We start from the raw sequence: 19,110 nt of genomic DNA on the forward strand, positions 1-19,110 counted from the left end.
ATGGAGTTCTCTACCATATCGAGACTATCTCTCCACTCCGTTACGGAGTATAACCCCCACCCCCACCCGGTCATGGTGTGCAGATATTTCTTTAAGACACTCTGGCTAGCCCGGCCACACCCGAGAGCTTACGTATAAACAGCTGTGCAAACATGACACCGGTGGTAGCTTGATCGGAATGCGTCTCTGAGCGGCCTGAAAGTGGAGAGATAGTCTCTCACTCAGAGAACCAAGGTTACACAGTAACCATACATTTTCCCCCCCAACGACATGGATGTCAGGATTCCCGATTTTTCTTCAGTAGGAAATATGTTTGTGGTCTGATGCATGACTACGATGACCTGGATGACTGAGAACCTTCACAGACATGACGTAACCTGTTACATAGTAAAATGTTTGGATTTTATAAAATAAAAGACTATTTTGTTGTATAAAATTGTTCTGATCCCAACCAACCAACCATGTGATGTATCGTTCCGTACTGGCACAAGATGGCGCTAAACATTTCCTAAAACCTTTTAACTTTAAGCACTTATTTCTTAAATCCAGCTCCACAAAATTGGTGATATCAATAGCAGCTGCACTGAAAATTTTCTTTAAGAGGAAATTTAAATCGCACAAGGATTTTCGCTATTATACGCTTCCTATTTTTTAACTTCATGGATGAACTGCGTTAAATCAACAATGAAGTTAAAAAATGTAATATATAGAGATCAGATCTGTCTATAAAAATGTGAGACTGAACAATAAAATAAGGACACATAATTACAGTATAATACAGTCCATTAAACGGTTTCTGTCGGTCAAAGCCTGATGTCTGCCCTGCAGGCTGCCATGTGGTTAATATGTGGCAGGTAGGGGGCTAATGTGTCAGCTCCTGTCTTATCATGTCACCTGCAAAGAACGGATGGGGCCCTGCAGGGAGAGAGCAGCAGTCACCTCTGTATGCATCTTCACAGTAGCTTTGGCATATCAAAGGACCACACTGTGTGCTCACATGAATGTTATACCACATAATCGTCCCTGCACTGTTAGAGTGAGGAGTTACAACTGTGCCAAGGTAAGCTGCATTATAGGATAAAGATATATGCTTATATGAGCATGTAATATAGACTATTTAAATATATAGAGTGTTTAAATATATAGACTATAAAACCCTCTGCCATTACCAGACTTTTAAACCTCTATTCTTCTTCTAGCTTAAGCTGCAGATATGACAATGTTGTGCACAGTTTATTCAAGGCAAGAGCTCTCGAGGCTTTGTTAATTTGGGGACAGGAAAAGCCAACAACAAGCGGTTTATCTCAACCTAAAATGTGTCTGTCAACCTGGCTGCAACTCTGTTACACTTACTTAATAATTTCAGCAGCCAGAGATAATGAGTGAGTAGTGAAAGGAGTGTGGGCTGAGCGGAAGAAAAAACATTTTGTATCCCACTGTGTCTTCTTGTCCTTTGTTGAATGTTTAATGTTGTTTTTATTCTGCTCTGCGCATCAATGGTTCTCAGCCACTAATGCTCATATTATTATGTTGCTGTCACCAGGAGATTGAGCAGTTAGTCAAGAGTAACATTGTTTCAATTTGTATGGCACTTGTGTAAAAATAAATACATTTAAAAAAAATAGAATGAACAGTGTTCATTCTATTTTTTTTTTTTAAAAATGTATGTATTTAAATGTATTTACAGTGATTCAAGATCACTGGTAACAGGATGAGCAGCTCAGTGCAGCAGTTTCAAGGATGTTTCTCCTTTGTGATTTTGCTCTGATGAAATATAAGTAGTTACAATGGATTTGTTGCATTCCTTTCTAGATCTATATTTTTATTCTTGGACATTTTGGACATCTGTATACGTCCAATTATACTAAATGAAAAGGATTTGGATGAGGTAACTGGGGCGGCCAAAGGAGACCAATGAACTCATTGTTGTGTACATGATACCAGTGTGACAAGGATCATTATCCGTATAGAAGCAGCTACTAAAATGGTACGATGCACATGATCAACAACAATCGGCATTCAAATCATGACTGCTCTGCTGCCACAAGGACAGATACAGCAAATCTTTCTCATCCCTATATTGGGTTGATGTTAGGACTGTGTGCAGGCTACTAACATTCTTCCACTTCACACATGCATGTCTTTATGGACCTTGTGCACTGGTACGCAGTCATGTTGGAAGAGGAAGGGGGGCCATCCCCAAACTGCTCCCACAAATTTAGGAACATAAAATTGCTCAAAATGTCTTTGTATCCTGAAGAATTAAGAGATCCTTTCACTGGAGCTAAGGAGCCGAGCACAACTCCTGAAAAATAACCCCACACCATAATCCCCCCCCCCCCCCCCCCCGCCCCAAGTTTACACTTGTCACAGTGCAAGTACAGCTCTCCTGGCAACTGCCAAACCCAGATTTTGCAGGCACAGAAGATGGACGGCTTTTTGTCTTTGTGTTTTACTTTTTTACAACCAACAATAATATTAGTCATATAATATAACACATCATAAATAAAAGTAGTTATTTTTATCATTTATTCTTTAACTAATACTTAGATGTCAAAGTCTAAATGTCTAAACCTTGTTAGCAGTTTGCTGACTTGGATTTGTACCTAAATTCAGGCTCCAAAAGCAGGACGTAGAATGGCTAAAAAGAGTGCAGATAAGAGGAGAAAGGGAACAGAAATCTGGGTGTAAAAGAGAACAGTGGAAGCTTGAGGCGCTGACCTATCTCTGATCCACATTATCTCCTCTATAGTTAGAAGATGCTGAGCAGCTGAGCTCTCTTATTTATGGCTTGCTGTCGCTTGCTGTAAAAACATCATTATTAGCTGAAAGGCAAGAGCAGAAAGTGTGTAAATATTCTTTTAATCACTAGCAATAGCAGCAGTCATCATTACAGTTTCAACTGAGAGGCATGAATGGAGCAGTAATCAGAGAGGGGGACAGGCTGACATAACCATAAACATGCTGGCTGTGGACCAGTTTTAGATTCTGCACTTTTGACAGACATGCATACTGCATTTATATTAAAAGTGAAGGAACATTTTTGATTGGTTCTGAATTTGTTCTCCAACTATGAGAGGACCAGCACACAATTTCAATGTTAAAATTTGATCTCTTTAAGGATAGATATTGATTCCACCTGAGAGCTCTTTCGTGGATGCTCTTCAAATGATCAAATTAACTTGAGACACACACTGGAGTTCTCAGTCTGCACATATCATGAAAATATTATACATAACGATACCCCATTTAAGGAATAGCAAATGGATTAAAATGACAAAAGAATGTAGGACTGAGGTGTAAGCTTAAGATGGATTTATTTTCCAGGTCAGAAGCCTTATATTTAATAAACCTGCATTTAATATGCCCAGATCATCGAGTTACAGAAACCTGGGCAGAAATATTTGATGGATCGTGGCAGCTAGCTTTGATCATCAAAGCTAGCCGTCGTTTTTTCCATTCCATCTTCGATTTTTTCAGTAATTAGACAGAACATGCAGGAATGTGTTGAGCAGTTATAAAAGGTGAGCACTGTACCTTACTGAAATAATGATCATCACAAAAACTTAAACAAGCTTTGAAGAATCTGATATTAAATGGAAAATAAAGCCAGAGCCTAGAGTTTTTTTTAAAAAATAAAAACAACACTATGTTTAATGCGTCTACACACACACACACAAAACTAACACGGTCCACTCTCTTACAAGGTCCATTCTTCTTCTGCTCTTTCAGCGGCTCTTGTCAGAACCACTTGTATAATTAGATTTGTATAATTTGTATAATTTGTATATATATCTATATCTATCTATATATATATATATATATATATATATATATATATATATATATACTGAACATCTGTTCCGATGTTCAGTCTAGCTTTGGGAAAGATAGATTATGCAGTGTATGCTCGTTGCTTGCTCACCTGTGATTGTGTAGTCATTAGCCAGTGACTGTGCACTTTTGCAGTCAGATACACCTGCCATTTGTCACAGCAGCTGCATCCATCTTTATTATTATTTATTTATTTATTTTTACTGTTTCTAGCTATTGTCAGTGGAGCCTGAACACGATGCAGACCCTGGCTGTAAACCAGTTGTTCAGAACTGGTCAAAACTATGCATGACAACCTGTGACTTTCATAGTTAAAACATTTGGTTGGTTTAATTGTATTTGACCTGGACCTGACCTGGGTGAAAATACATTTCTGGTTCTGTGTCAAGAATGCACAGCGGCAATTTGATAAATGCAGTAGCTGTGTCCATTTATAAACTCTGGATAAATGGGCTCACTGTAATAGCATTGAAAATGAAGCTAATGTAAAATTTGATATCATGCTAATGAGGGAGAAAAAATATCCTCATTACCTGCACGGCCTCCTTTTTCCAAAGTGCAGTAGTCTGATTCACATCACAGCTTCAAGGCACCACATCAGGCCTGCAGCTCGCCTCAGCATCTCATAATAGCCCATTTTTTTTGCACTGCACCAGATAATGACCTTCACCATACTGCTCCATGATGATAGCTTTTTATGGATGAGTCATGGTTGACTGGTTGTTTATGTTTGCCGTCTATATCTCTCTGTCTCCTCTGCTTTCTCTGTCTTAAAAATGCATTAACACATTTGGGGTTTTTATGAGCATGTATGGGAGGCATACATTTATTTAATGGAAATCACTGCAAACAGGAACAAGGCTAATATGATTCTGCGGTACACTGCGTGCCTTACACCAGATATAATTTACATCTGAGGTGCATTACTTTAAATGATAATGACAGTAGCACTCACTTGCACTCTGGAGATCAGAGAAGTAGTCAGTGGACAATATTAGTGATGCGCGGATCGATCGTGAAATATCGATTCCTCCGATACCAATGTTCTAGAATCGATTCTCACATTAAAATATCGATATTTTAGTAATTTAGAGTAAATTTGTAGTTTATCATTAACAGGAACACAGTGGAAAGAAACTATAACATTCGGATTGTCTACATTCAAAGGAACTACTTCCTCTTCCACCTTTCATAGTTACGTGCGAAATACGGCTGCATAAATGTCTCGCAGCCGCTGGCGTGCGCACTCACAACAATGGCTGAGCGTAATTGGAGTCATGTGCGGACTTACTTTACCTCCACAAACAGCTGAGACGTGGTTTGCGATACATGTGGCAAAAAAGTGCTCCAATGCTCCAGTGCTGCAAAAATTTTCGTTTGTGCTGCTATCATTTTAAAGATATTCAAGAAAATTTCTAGAGGTCATCAGAGGTCAACCAGCCCCCCCACATTAATGGAATCAAACAAAACTGGTGTCAATCAACTATGCTGTGTTTGTGCTGGTTTGTGCTGCTAAAATTGTCATTTGTGCTGCATCTGTTTTAAAGATATTAATGAAAATGTAAAGGTCAAAAGGTCAACCAGCCCCCCCACATTACCCAAATCAAACTAATTTGATGTCAAACATTTGTGCTACGTTTGCGCTGGTTGAAAAAAAATTCATTTGTGCTGCTATCATTTAAAAAATATTAATAAAATAATGTCCTGATGCCTGCTCAATCATCCAGGTAAGTAAATTCCAAAAGGTTGATTCTGTTCATCCGGACATTTTCAGTGGGAGAAACGTTTTGTCACTCATCCAAGTGACTTCTTCATTCTCAGCTGACTGCAGGTTTCCCCAACCTTATAAACAGTACATTTGCATAGTGAAGGAAACTAGCAGCACTGAATGAACAATGGGCTGGGGGGTTAGTTCCATGATTGTTATCGTATGCAAATTCTTATGACCATTGCTCAACGACTACTAATCAAAGACACAGATTCTCGAATGGCCATGAGTACCATTCACAGAGAGTTGGGGAATGGCTGCAATCACAGCATTGTAAGATGGCGAAAGATGTACCCTTGGGCCCCCCTTCTCGATTCAGAGATGGTCAGCATCCTGACAGCTTGATGGAGCTTGATGGACAAAGCTGTCTCTCAGTCTGCGGGTTCTGGCCCGGAGGCTCTTCAATATCCTTCCTGATGGCAGCAAACTGAAGAAGCTGTTGAAGGGATGACTGGAGTCACCTGTAATGGAGAGGACCTTCCGGATGAGGCAGGCGCAGTAGATCTCCTGGGGAGGGAGACAAGAGAGGTCCCCACAATCCTCTCCGCTGCTCTCACTACCCGTTGTCATTTTTTATTTAAAGAGGGGGGTTATTTAAATCTTTTATGTGAGGTAACATTTACATCACAATGGCTAAATCTGGGCTAAAATCTAATGTCCAGTCACTGAATAAACAAAGGAAAAATTACAGTTTACAGGTTTACCAGTTTGACTCGACACCTGTTCAGGATTTGGAAAGAGTAAGTTGAAAAAAAAAACATGAATTTGTATTTCTAAGAATATGTTGCATAGTTTGAATCGAAGCCAAGGATTTGGATCCCCTGGCTGGTGCAGTTAGTTCAGTCTCAAGATGTGGCAGGACACAGGTAGGTGTAGATGCAGCCGGCAGTTTTTACCAATTGAAAAGTTTAAATGTTAATAATTTACAGTAGCTATGCTACCGTAGCAGTTTTTGGTGATCATAAATAGAACTGTGCAGTCGAGAGGAGACAGCTGAGGCTAACAGAAAGGACATTACGTGTTAAAACCACGCTCTGCTAGGAGGGAGGGAAGCAAACTAATTTCATTCAGTAAAGTTGGTAAATAGCTTTATTCACAAGATGAACAGAAATGGCACATTACACTGAGAAGGGGTCTGTGGATACTGCTAAATCAGTGGTTCTTAACCTTGTTGGAGGTACTGAACCCCACCAGTTTCATATGCGCATTCACCGAACCCTTCTTAAGTTAAAAAAAAAAAAAATATATATATATATTTTTTTTCAAATTCAAGACATAGATATGTTTTTTACTGGTGCACAAAATGAGCCGTGCATGAACATCACCTTGTTCAAAGAACAAAACCAACACAATGCATGAACTTACACCAAATTACATACCTGCAAATCAGTGTGACTTCTGCCGTTGCCTTTGAGAGACCAGTTCAGATATGTGTGGCTTCACCTTGGCAAGTGCCAGTCTCATGTCATTTTCACAGAAAATTCTGTTCCTTTTCTTCGTTTTTATGTCCAGCATCGTCGAAAAGGATTGCTCGCAAAGATATGTTGTAACAAATGGTATAAAAAAATCCAGGGCTTTCTTAGCAATAATTGGATACTTGTCCATTTGTCGACACCAAAACGTTGAGAGCGTTGTTGTTCTGAAGAGTTGCTGTTGAACCTGGCTCTGCTGAATTTCAATGATTTCGTCAAGGTATTCATCATTGACATCTGCTGTCTCAACAGCAAACGTGAACGGCTGTCTCACCCATGCTGGATATGACTCTCTTGTAGGGAAATATCTGTCGAGAGACTTTGCAAGCTCATCTAAGTGCGTTGCAATTGTTTGCTTCAGTTCCGTGGATACAGAAACATCTCCGATTCCAGACACATCTTCGACCTTACTTACACAGTTGTCCAGAAGGGGGAAGTTTGCAAAGTTGTTGTTCTCTATTCGTCGTTTCCATAACGTTAGCTTTTTTTGAAAAGCCTTCAGGTGTTCTTCCGCTTCTATGATATTGACTCCACCACCCTGCATCTGCTGATTGAGATGATTGAGAGCTGCGAATATATCAGCCATGTACGCTAAAATGAGAATGAACTCAGGATTTTTGAAGCAATCTGCATGACAGTGTTGGTGCTCTTGCAAAAACAGGGCTAATTCTACACGCATGGCAAAAACACGATTCAGCACCTGTCCCCGGGATAACCACCGAACATTAGAATGGTACAGAAGTACCTCGAATTCAGAGCCCATTTCTTTACAGAGCTCACTGAAGATGCGGTGCCTCAGAGCACTATTTCGCACATAGTTCACACATTCCACCACGGTTTTTAATACTTCTGCCATTTTTGGAGGCACGGTTTTTGTTGCCAATGCATGCCTGTGCAAAATACAATGAGCCACAATGATGTGTGGTGCATCGGCTTTTACTAGCGCACCAAAACCAGAGTTTCTTCCCAGCATGACTGGAGCTCCGTCCGTACAAACTGCAGAAACCATGTCCCATGAAAGATTGTTGTCTCTGAAGAAGTCATCCACAAGCTTCTTCACATCGGCTATCTTCTTTTATCATGTCATGTTTCACATAGCGCACAAAAACAGTAAGCTGGCTTAGATTAGCAACATCTGTGCTCTCATCGAGCTGAAGGCTGAATTTTGCCGGGCTTGAAATCAGATCGGCGACTACTTGAGCCAAGATGTCTTTACTCATGTCTTCTATTCTGTCACTGACGGTGTCATTTGAAAGAGGAATTTGTGATAATTTACCTTCGGCCGCTGTTCCGAGTATCAGATTTGCCATCTTTAACGCGGCTGGTTTCACGAGTGTTTCACCAATGGTGTGTGGCTTGCCCTGCTTTGCACCCTGCTAAGCAACTTCGTACGATGCTGTGAGGACTGGTTTGTTAATGGGTATAAATCCAAGAGCAGGCAGAGTGGGCCTTTCATCGAATCTGGCTCTCTTCACCTTGAATTCAGCAAGTGTTGTGTTCTTGTGTTCCCCGTCTCCATGCAGCTTCAAGAAGTGTTCCTTTAGTTTTGCCGGTGCAAGACTAGAGTTGCTCAACTTGGCGTTGCAAATCACAAATTTACACGATAATTTGGGTGTGGCTGGACCTCTGCGACCTCCGCGGTGGAGGCTCTACCGAACCCCTGAGACCAACTCGAACCCAGGTTAAGAACCACTGTGCTAAATCAATGAATTAAAAGAGAGCACCTATACTGATATGGAGAGCATGTGAGCATTTTTCATTCTTCACTCAGAATGATGTGATATGCTATCTTTCTAAATGCATTTATTATATTATGGGTTTATAACCGCACTGAAATTTGAAGTGATGAAGCCCAACTTTTATCAAATATTGAGCCAGTCAATCCCATAGTTGTCAAGAATTCAGAGATGGGCCAAGAACCCACCCACTGAAGTCCTGTTTATGTTTGGTTTTTTGGCACAAAGTTTATTTTTCTTGAATGTAAGCATTTTTTTACTTACCATAATTCAGAGCTTCCCGGGCCCCACACTTTGGACACTGCAAGCATGGGGCGCCCACACAAACGCAAAGCAGGAGGTGAAGCAGCTGAATATGTTTCCAAACCAACTTCATTCAAGCCAAAGACTAGAAAATATGGTGAAGCATAACTTCCCTTTGGTTTTACCTGCACAAGTGCCAGGTAGGTCTCCCCTACAGAATTGGTTTTCCCTGCGTCGGGAGCCGCGCTGGGCTCTTCAAATCACGGGCAAAAAGTATCCCACACAGTGTTGCCAACTTAGTGACTTTGTCGCTATATTTAGCGAGTTTTCAGACCCCTTAGCGACTTTTTCTCTAAAAAAAGTCGCTAAAAACAGACGTGAAAGCGCATATCGCTTTTACTCTCAATAAGCACCGGCACCGTTTCAAAAGTACCGGTTTGGCACCGGTATCGGATAAAACCTAAACGATACCCATCCCTAGTGATGGGTAACCCGCGCTGCCTCAGATTTCTCCAGGAAAGCCTTAAGGAGTTGGTCTTGGGTTACAGTGAAAAGTGTGAGTTTTCACGAAACGGTGTGAGCAGCATGGCGAACATTGATGTCTCGCCATGAAGAAACAAATTAGTGTAACTAAAAGAAAGCCAGTCTGATCAGTACCAGACTTTACAGATATGATGACAGACCTGCCCTGAACAGATTGATATGCTCATTGTCAGGAATACGGAGAGCGCCACCTAGTGGGAACAGAAAATGTCATGTCTTTCACTTTGATATACTGATTTTCACAGGTTCATCAGGTCCACCTCAAAAGCAGTGAATATTAACATCAGCCCCTGATGATGCTTCAGTGAGAAAATTGTGAGTTTAAACGGAATGGTGAACCCTGGTGGCATGGCGGTTCACCATGAAAGATGAAGTGGCTGTTGAGGGGCTTGGAAAGTTTAAAAACTCTTGAAATTTGGTCCACACCTCCAATGTGTTGAAGGTTTTCTTGTTATGTGATCATTTTAATGGAATATTGTAAAATGGCTCCACAGCGCCCCATACAAAATTTCAGCCCCTGCTCTGTGTTTCATCTATGAGTCTGAAACCTGGTAAGTTTATGTAAGATATCAAGATGTACAAAAAAGTCTCTTGGAGCAATATTCCAAAACCAACCGGAAGTCATCCATTTTGAATTGAACATGTAATTTTGGCTTAATTTTTCCGTCTTTTCAGGCCTCGTACCTTGACGAACTCCTCAGAGGGATTTCATCAGAACGACGTGATCTCCAATGCATGGAATCTAAAGACCTCTGTGATGTTAAATTGCAAAGCTTTTTATGTTTAGGGAAACGGGATGGTCAGGGCGGCACGTGGAGTTTCAATCATTCGCCAAAAAGCAGTAATCTGCTGTCACTCAAAAACACAATGTCCAATCTCACCCAGACGACGCAGGCATGAGTCAAGAGTCAAGCTCAGAAATGTTTGATAAGCGATGGTTAGAGCGCCACCTAGTGGGATGACTATAATCATCATTGATTCACATGAAATTTTACCTGGTGGTTCTACACATGAATTCCATCAATGTGACATCAGATCTAACATGCTGGGTGTAGGTGTTGGGCGTGGCTCGATGCAACGGGGTGCGATGGCCCTCATAACGCTGCTTGCAGCTTTAATCCTGGTATTGTAAACACTCATCTATCTGACTGTGACCACTTTCTTCATTTTGTTGCCTTTCTTTAGTCCCAGTGTTCTGGTATTTGAACTGCCGTCCTTCAGCAGTACAGTATGAAGGATTTACTATTTATGTCTGAAAGCATTAAGTATGGCATAATCCAGATGGGGCTTAATGAGCTGGACCGAACCGATGTAAAAATAGCAAAATCCAACAGCAGCCAGCACAGTTAGCAGACTGAAAAAAGAAAAAAACTGAGAAAAAAAAAGGAAAAATATTTAATGTAAAAGAGACCGAGTGGTGATGAAGAGAGGATCACACATCTGAATCATTTCTCATTGCAGCCATTTATTCAGTGATGAAAGAGGGAGCCATAGAAAATGTCATTAATCTGTGAATTGAATATGCCTGGAATTTTAATTCAGAACGGGTCAAACATAAAACAGCTTCAACTGATATCATCTGTGCATCTCACAATAGCAACATACCAAAAGGGATTTTTTCTGACAGTGAAGCTTAAAATACGTGCTGCTCAAACAGAAAGACCACAGCTCGGTTCCTTCACTAATGGTATTTGATTTTTATAAAAATTTCTTTCAACTTTAGATTCACTATTTGTATTATACAATGTACAAGTTCAGCCAGTTTGCAATAGAAAAAAAAAATCTAAATATATTTAGTAATTTTTTATAAATCAAAAAGCTTCCAGGATCTGCTCCAGAAGCTATTTGCTGACAGCCAGTTTTAATCCCTCGATTAAAAGCTTATCTCACAAAAGCAGATTTCCAAATCAATCACGCGATCTGCTGCTAGCTCTCTGTAATATTAAAACAGAGTGAGGAAACGGGGGATAATTTGTCTCACATTTCCCTTCAATGAGGCGACATTTGGGGAGAAGCTACTGAGTGCAGATGGGAGGCTTCAATGAAAAGCAGTGACAGGTGCCCTGAAGAACAGACGGAGCTACAGCGGTATTGCATATTCTGCAGATAATCAAACCATTTGAGTTAGGGCTGGGCGATATATCAAGTTTTTAAAAAAAAAAAATCTATATATTTTCATACGAGATATAAGATGTGACAATATCGTTTATATCGATATAGTATATGTTACGTTATAATTATACTTGTGGAGCCGCAAGTTTGCCTCTTTCGTCCACTTTTGTCTCTACGCAACGTTACTTGGCCTCGCCTCTCCTTCACTGAACACAACTCCCCCTCACCCATAGCTTCACCTGCAGGCAACGACAAGATGAACACAGCAAATCTCCGTTAACGAGTTACCGCAGATCGCTCCGTGCGTGGGGCTGGACGGCGTCAACGTGTTAGCGATCTAACCGCGCTAAAATCCTTTCATTTTCTCAAAAATCGACAGTGCGCCTTATGTATGAATTCTGGTTGTGCTTAATGACCGCGAACCGTTTTTATGTGGTACACGGCGCTCAGCAATCTGTCAAAAAAATGTTTTAGTACGACTTTGGTAAGCTACGGAGCAGCACCGCTTATGGATTGTCGGAGCATTACGGCTACCGTAGTCTTTAGCCTCGTGGAGTGATACGTACTGTGCTTCAACGTAATATTACTGTATTGTGTGTGTATAAGGGCCATAAATGGCACCTGTTAAGAGACATGGTTACGAAGAGGATTTCAAACTCAAGGCTGTCAGTCACGCAGTAGTAGAACTTGGGAACAGAGCAGCTGTGAAATCTGTCTGTCTTTGTTATTATGCTCATCGTCTTTTAGTTTACATTTTGACTGCACAATTGTGAGCTTTTTGTTATCCACAAAAACAACATTGTTTTCTTTTATTTATGGAGCATTATTATTTAACACTTAAACCCCCACGGACTGCCATTTGGCTTTTTCTACCTTTAAAACCCGGGAGAGCAGCCAAATGGCTTTTAGCTAAGCTTTAGCTTCAGCCAAGTGGAAGCTAAATTGGCTAGTCATTCATATGTAAATTGGGTTGTTACCTGGGAATTCTGGAGGGAGGGGAGTGGGGGTGTGTGATTGAGGGGTTGGGGGAGCTGCTAAAAGCTGTGAACTTCCTTTTGTGTTTCATCTTGATGCATTCTCAATCATCCAGGGAAATAAATCTCCAAAAGTCACCAACTTGGAGTGTTTCAGTTTGCCATCTTAGGGAGAAATCAACACACATGGGTGTATGTCCTTTGTTGCTGAGATTTATTGATAAAAACAGTACAAAAAAACCAACCATTTGTACACATATTTACAAATAATAATAAAAAGTGAGTGAGTACATTTCAACATTATACCAGTGGTCTGATTGATGCCACAATGGAGCAAATCGAGCAAAGACTGATAAGTTTGCTGCAATTTCCAGTGTGTGGGGATCATTTGTCACCAACTGCATCACGTGCTACAACCCTGGTCTACATATCACCGTTGATGAACAGCTTTTCCTATCAAAGACTCGGTGCTGTTTCCTGCAGAATATTGCAAGTAAACCTGACAAGTTTGGGATCAAGTTTTGGGTGGCTTGCGACCTAAAATCCAAGTACATTTGCAATGTCTTCCCATATCTTGGCAAGGACCCCAATCGTCCCACTGGGGAGAGACTTTCTGAAAATGTAGTAATGAGGCTGATGGAACCATTCCTAGACAAGGGCAGAAATGTTACCACGGACAATTTTTTCACATCGCTTTCACTTGCGCAAAAACTTCTTAGACGGAAAACCACCATCCTCGGCACAGTCAACAAGATTCGCAGGAAAATTCCTCAATCCACTAGACAGACAGATCGCAATGAATTCACCACTCAGGTATGTTGCAGGTCTTTTGTGGTTCTATGTTTATGTGTTTCATTGTGTGTAAAAGGGCTATGGAAATAACAATTTATCTTATTTCTTAGGTGTTTTCAACCTCTGCTGCCACGCTGACGGCGTATGCGGCCAAACGGAAGAAGACAGTCTATATTCTTAGCAGCATGCACAGCGTGGTTCAGACTGATAACACTACCAAAAGGAAGCCAAACACTGTCACCCTTTACAACAAAACAAAGTGTGGCGTGGATGTGATGGACCAGATGGTTCGGGAGTACACTGTCCGCAGAGGAACACGGCGCTGGCAGACCTTTCCAAAGTGTGGGCCCGCCCCCTGGGGGGGGGGCGCAGAGCCATTGCAGGGGGGGGGGGGCGCAGGAGATGGAGCATAGCTGAATATAAACATTTTTCTTGTAAAATAAAGGGGGGCCTAGCAAAAAAAGTTTGGGAACCACTGATTTAATAAATGCTGATAATTTATTTTTGAGTAATTTCTTCATGTACATCTACGCTGTATGTTACTAAAAGTGCCTGTGTGACATCTGGGCCACAGCTTTGGCTAACAACTCTCTTTTTGTTCTTACATCATGGCTTTAAAAAAAAATTATCGAGATATATATCGTATATCACCATCCAGCTAAAAAATATCGAGATATGAATTTTGGGTCATATCGCCCAGCCCTAATTTGAGTCAATCAAATTTAGGACTGCTGGCTCTTTTTTTAACGGGGTACACACAATGACACATCTTCAGGTTTAGTTTTGAATCTGTTTCCTGAATAATAACAATAAAAATGGCTAAAGCAGAGACATGACAACACACTTTATTTTGTAATGAATTAAATGGAGTGAAGCTTGTGAGCTCAGGCTGGTAAGTCATACACACTATCTCTCCTTATGTCATATACCTGCCGAAACCTTAGCGGTCTTCCTTCATTCCCGAATTTCCCATTTCTCCCTCTGACATATTAATGGCTCTGCTGTCCGGGGTCTCTACCTCCATCAACCTGTAGGCTCCAGGGAGGATGTTTAGTCATCACTCCCTAGTTTCTGTGTGAATCATATGTGGTGGGAGTGATGAGCTTGAAGCCTAGACATCAAACTTTAAGTGAAAACAGAACTGTCTTTTGTGGTAGGACTTGGTGAAATAACGCAAATTGCAATATACCTTTAGAAAGTTTCAGAGTGCTTTGTATCAACTCAATCTTACTCTAAGAGCACCACATGCTGACATTTGGTCAGTCTAGAGGGCCCTTTAGCATCTTTACAAAGTGCAGACCAGAATGCAAGAGCACAGGGGTCCATCTCTCCAGCTGACCTAAAAGCAGTTGCACCTTTTAAAAATACTGTATCTGCTGTACAGCCAATACTACAGAACACTAAGACTAACCAACGAAGAATGAAAAGCGTATTATGAAGTGAAAAAGTCAAACATGTTCATGAATTGCTGGGCTCGGGCTGCCAGACAGTGCACTTAGCTCCCAGTGTTTCAGTCCACTTTGTTGCTTTGTTGATCTGTTTGCACACATTTAAATATTTTATTCCACCATGCAAGCCCTGGATGACTCTGCACTGCAAAAACCATTCTAAATCTGTTTTCATTGTGCCTCGGCGCACTTTTCAATCTTAATGACTTTTGTGCTTTAAATTATACAATGCATTTCATTGCTGCAGGCTTCTTTTCTTCCAGAGACTCTTGCTCTCTTTGACGACAGCTAATAGATGCAGTTTGCATCTACTTTATAATCCAGGCTGGCCTGATCAGGTCAGTCACAGATCCCTCTTGAGCTGAAGCTTTTTGTCCCTGATGTGCTGCAGGAGAATTCTTCCTCTCTGCTCCACCATGTGGATGAGAGGCCCGAGACCGCTGGACCCGCCGTGGCTGTCCCAGAATTCCCTGTCTGTGTAAAGGGAGCGTAGCAGAAGACTTTCCAGACAGCCTGAGCGCAGCACAGACACAGCTTTCTCTGGAAATCTGACAAAAGACATAACATTGGTTTTGATATGTTGTAGCTTTAATGGCTGTTTCACAGACTAGAAAACTAAAATATTTGTGTGCAGACTCTAAAGATCGTCATGTTCTTTATTCGTCACAATATAGGAAAAAACAAAGAACCTGCTCATGATTTAGGTTTTAGCAGTGCCAGGGATGAAACAATGGCGACAAGCCTGATTTGTACAGAACACTTTAAAAGAAGAAAATGCTTTACCATGAAAAGTTCAAAAAATTGCCCTGAGCATGCTGCTAGAATAAAGGCTACAAGGCTACTGAAGGCTGACATCTTAGCCTGAGGGTGGCATAAGAAGAAAACTTGTGGATTATCAAAAAAAGGTTCATTCTGCTGGGATGCTCTTCTACTTCAATGTTGAGGTTACACACAAACTGTATATTTTTAATATACGAGTACACTTTTAGACTTGGTGACGGAGCTAGAGGTGGAGTCACTCTGTGCCACAAGAAGAATTCATGTTGATAGTGATTATTACACAGCAGATACTCCCTCAGCCATCATTAGTTTTTGAACCTGGCTGATTCATTAAAAGGAAGCTGACACTTTTCTTCATTACCTCTCAGGGGCGTGGCTTAACAGCCCCATTTCAGCTTCTTCTAAAAAATCAAAAAGCAACAACTACACAGCAATTAAAAAACATGTTGTCCTTCTCTTTGAGTTTGTGTAAATATAAATAAAGTTTTGAAAACTCTACCGCCCTTCATACTGTATGCATCCCACTGCATAACATACCCTTTACTCTGCAAAGGTGAAATTCAACTTAAGGATGTGTAAGAGACTGTTGTTTAATTATTACACAAGATGCATTCTATACAACACAATCTTTTAAAAACTGCATTTTTAAAAGTCACCTCAAGGTTGACTCTTATCCTCGGATGTGCGGTTATATTTTTATGGGCAAGCCATGTTTATGGACATGTGTTCACAAATAAAATCAACAGAACTCACTGTTGATTTTATATATATATATATATATATATATATATATACATATATATATACACACACACACACACATATATATATATACATATATATATATATACACATATATATATATATATATATATATATATATATATATAAATTAGGGGTGCAACAATACTCGTATCGGTATTGAACCGTTCGATACAGTGCTTTCGGTTCGGTACGCAAATGTATCAAACAATTTTCTTCGTCAGAAGAAAAGTTTGACACAACTTTTCTTCTGACGATGCTGTCTGTGTTGAGCACTCAGTGGATCTGCGTTCAAATACTCCGCCTAGGCTGCACTGTCGAGCGTAGATCCACTGAGCAAGCTAGCAAGACAGAAGCTAAGCTCGTTGCAACATGGCAACTGCCTCAACGCTAGCCAAAATTAAACCTCCCCCACCCTCATTCAGATCTGGCGTTTGGAACTATTTTGGTTTTCATGTCAAGCATGACCCTGAAGGTAAGCGCATCATGGACAAAAGTAAAACAGTATGTTAGATGTGCCACGCAGTGCGTTAGCGCAGTTAGCTCATCAACGTGTTGACGCCGTCCAGCCCCACGCACGGGGCGATCTGCGGTAACTCGTTAACGGAGATTTGCTGCGTTATGGCGTTAATGTCATTTTAACGAGATTAACGCTGACAGCACTAGTGGGAACACAATGAATATTACTGCACATTTACGCCGACATCATCCTAGTGCAAAGACAAGTGGAAGCAGACAAAAACAACAAGCACGCATGCTACAAACTTTACCCGAGTCATTAGCACATGATTCTCCTTATGGGGACCTGATATGTTTAATATGCTGCTGAGAATATAGCCCAGAAGAAGCGGATAGTATAGCTTTTATTTTGGAAAGAGACATTTCTCTGTAATAAACTCTCTTTTCCAAAGATGAGGGATTTCTCGATCAGATAGATTTTTATTTTTTTTAATTATTTTTTTGTTTCAGTAACATTACATTTAAAAACTGTACTTTTGAGGTAAAATATATATTTAGAACTTTAATAAATGACAAATTAAAAAGGCATGAACATGTTTTTGTATCGAAAGAATATGTCATTTTTTCAATAAAAACCCTGACACTGGCAGACTCACAAAAAGCACTGATTGCTGTTGTATCTTTTGAACTGAATTGAAATAATGGTGTTCTGGACTTTTCTGATTTGTTGTGTTCATGCTTTCACACAGAGTACTATACTCCTGTATAGGAGATGTCGTGCATGTGAGTGTTCATACTACATGTTCGCTTCTTTCTGCTGGAAGGATGGCGTTTAACTTATTGTTTGTAATCTGCTCTTTAATTCAGTTTTGTTGGCTCTTCGGGTTAAACAAAGCCAGATTTCCTGTTGTTGCCTTTAAATATTTGTGCCTTTTGTTCTGTCTGCAGTTTATCTGAAGTTAATTTTGTTTTGTCCATAGTTCTCTGCCTCTGAGTCTCTGCGTGATTTTTCACAAACAGATCAATAATCATACAGGGAGATTTTGTAATGAAGATTTTCACAAACAAGGAAAAGGGAGGCCATACATTATTATTATTACTTTTTTATTTTACAGTGCTGTGCCATACTAGATTTTTGTGATAATGCAGTGCAGACTTCTGTCAGGTTGGAAAGCCATTTGGTGATTCAAGCTTCCTGAATCAATAAGTCATAGGCAAAAAGCTTTAGAGACATCAATATTAGCCATTCTCTAGTGCTGCAAGAGCAGCAAAGCTCAACAAATCACCACACTAAAAAGAAAAAAAGAGAAAGAAAAACACAAAAACTACTTTTGGGACCTAAATCTTTCTAGTAGTTTAGTTTAATGTTTTTTATTCATCAGCCAAGAAATTCAATCTAATTCCAGTAGACCGACACTGCTGCAGCTGTTGTGGACAAAAAAAAAGATGATATGTGTATAAAAGAAGATGTAAGTTTTGAGCTTTGTTTGTATGACTGACCTAGAGGTCAGCTCAAATCCAGCTCTTTATGAGCAAATCTACTCTTTGCTCTTAAAGAGCACTCTGCTAAACGCTCAATCTCTGAAAGTTTTCTTCTACTCTTTGCTCATAAAGAGCAAAGTTTGAAGCCTGAGCTTTGGGCTTAATTTAACTTCAATATTTCACACTATGTTTATTATGAGCATGAACAATTTAACAGTATAGTAATGACATATTTATTGACAAAAACAATTTATTTTATAAATTCAAATTAAACCTTCAACCCAATAAAGTGTACAAAAAAGCAAGAATAACTATCATGTGAAAATGAATGTATATTAAAATGTAATTATATTAATTAAATACAGCAAGCATTAAATACAATAAATACAATAAATAAATACAATAAAATTTGTCCTGTAACACCTCTGAAAACTAACAAGTTTCTCTTTAATCTTCAGTCATGAGAAATAATATGTGACTTTAACATTCTATTTTCATTCAGCTCCAAGTCCAGGCTTAAGATATTTAAGAGAATTTTATGGAAGAGCTTAGTAATCCTAAGTGACAGACAAAGGGGAATTTCTATCAGAGCTGATTCATTCAGTATACTGAATAGCAGGCTAATTGAAAGCACGCTAATCTAATCAGACAGACATTGTAACAAAAATCTAACAAGCTTCCAGTGGACGTTTCTGTGCTGCTGAT

At 40.0% G+C, this 19,110-nt stretch overlaps 1 protein-coding gene across 1 annotated transcript in view; it reads right to left on the minus strand.

Moving 5' to 3' along the window:
- Positions 1 to 13,866: 13,866 nt before the first annotated feature.
- gask1a (golgi associated kinase 1A) overlaps positions 13,867 to 19,110 on the minus strand; it is a 76,871-nt gene continuing 71,627 nt past the window's right edge. Inside the window, exon 6 of the mRNA XM_085472926.1 lies at positions 13,867 to 15,470. Coding sequence (XP_085329052.1) covers positions 15,266 to 15,470 — 205 coding nt within the window. The 3' untranslated portion in view covers positions 13,867 to 15,265. The remainder of the gene's footprint in view (positions 15,471 to 19,110) is intronic.

This window comes from Copadichromis virginalis, linkage group LG11 (assembly GCF_057382275.1).
Source record: "Copadichromis virginalis isolate Kocher_CV1m ecotype Utaka linkage group LG11, C_Virginalis_male_GT1.1, whole genome shotgun sequence".
Taxonomy (NCBI): Eukaryota; Metazoa; Chordata; class Actinopteri; order Cichliformes; family Cichlidae; genus Copadichromis; species Copadichromis virginalis.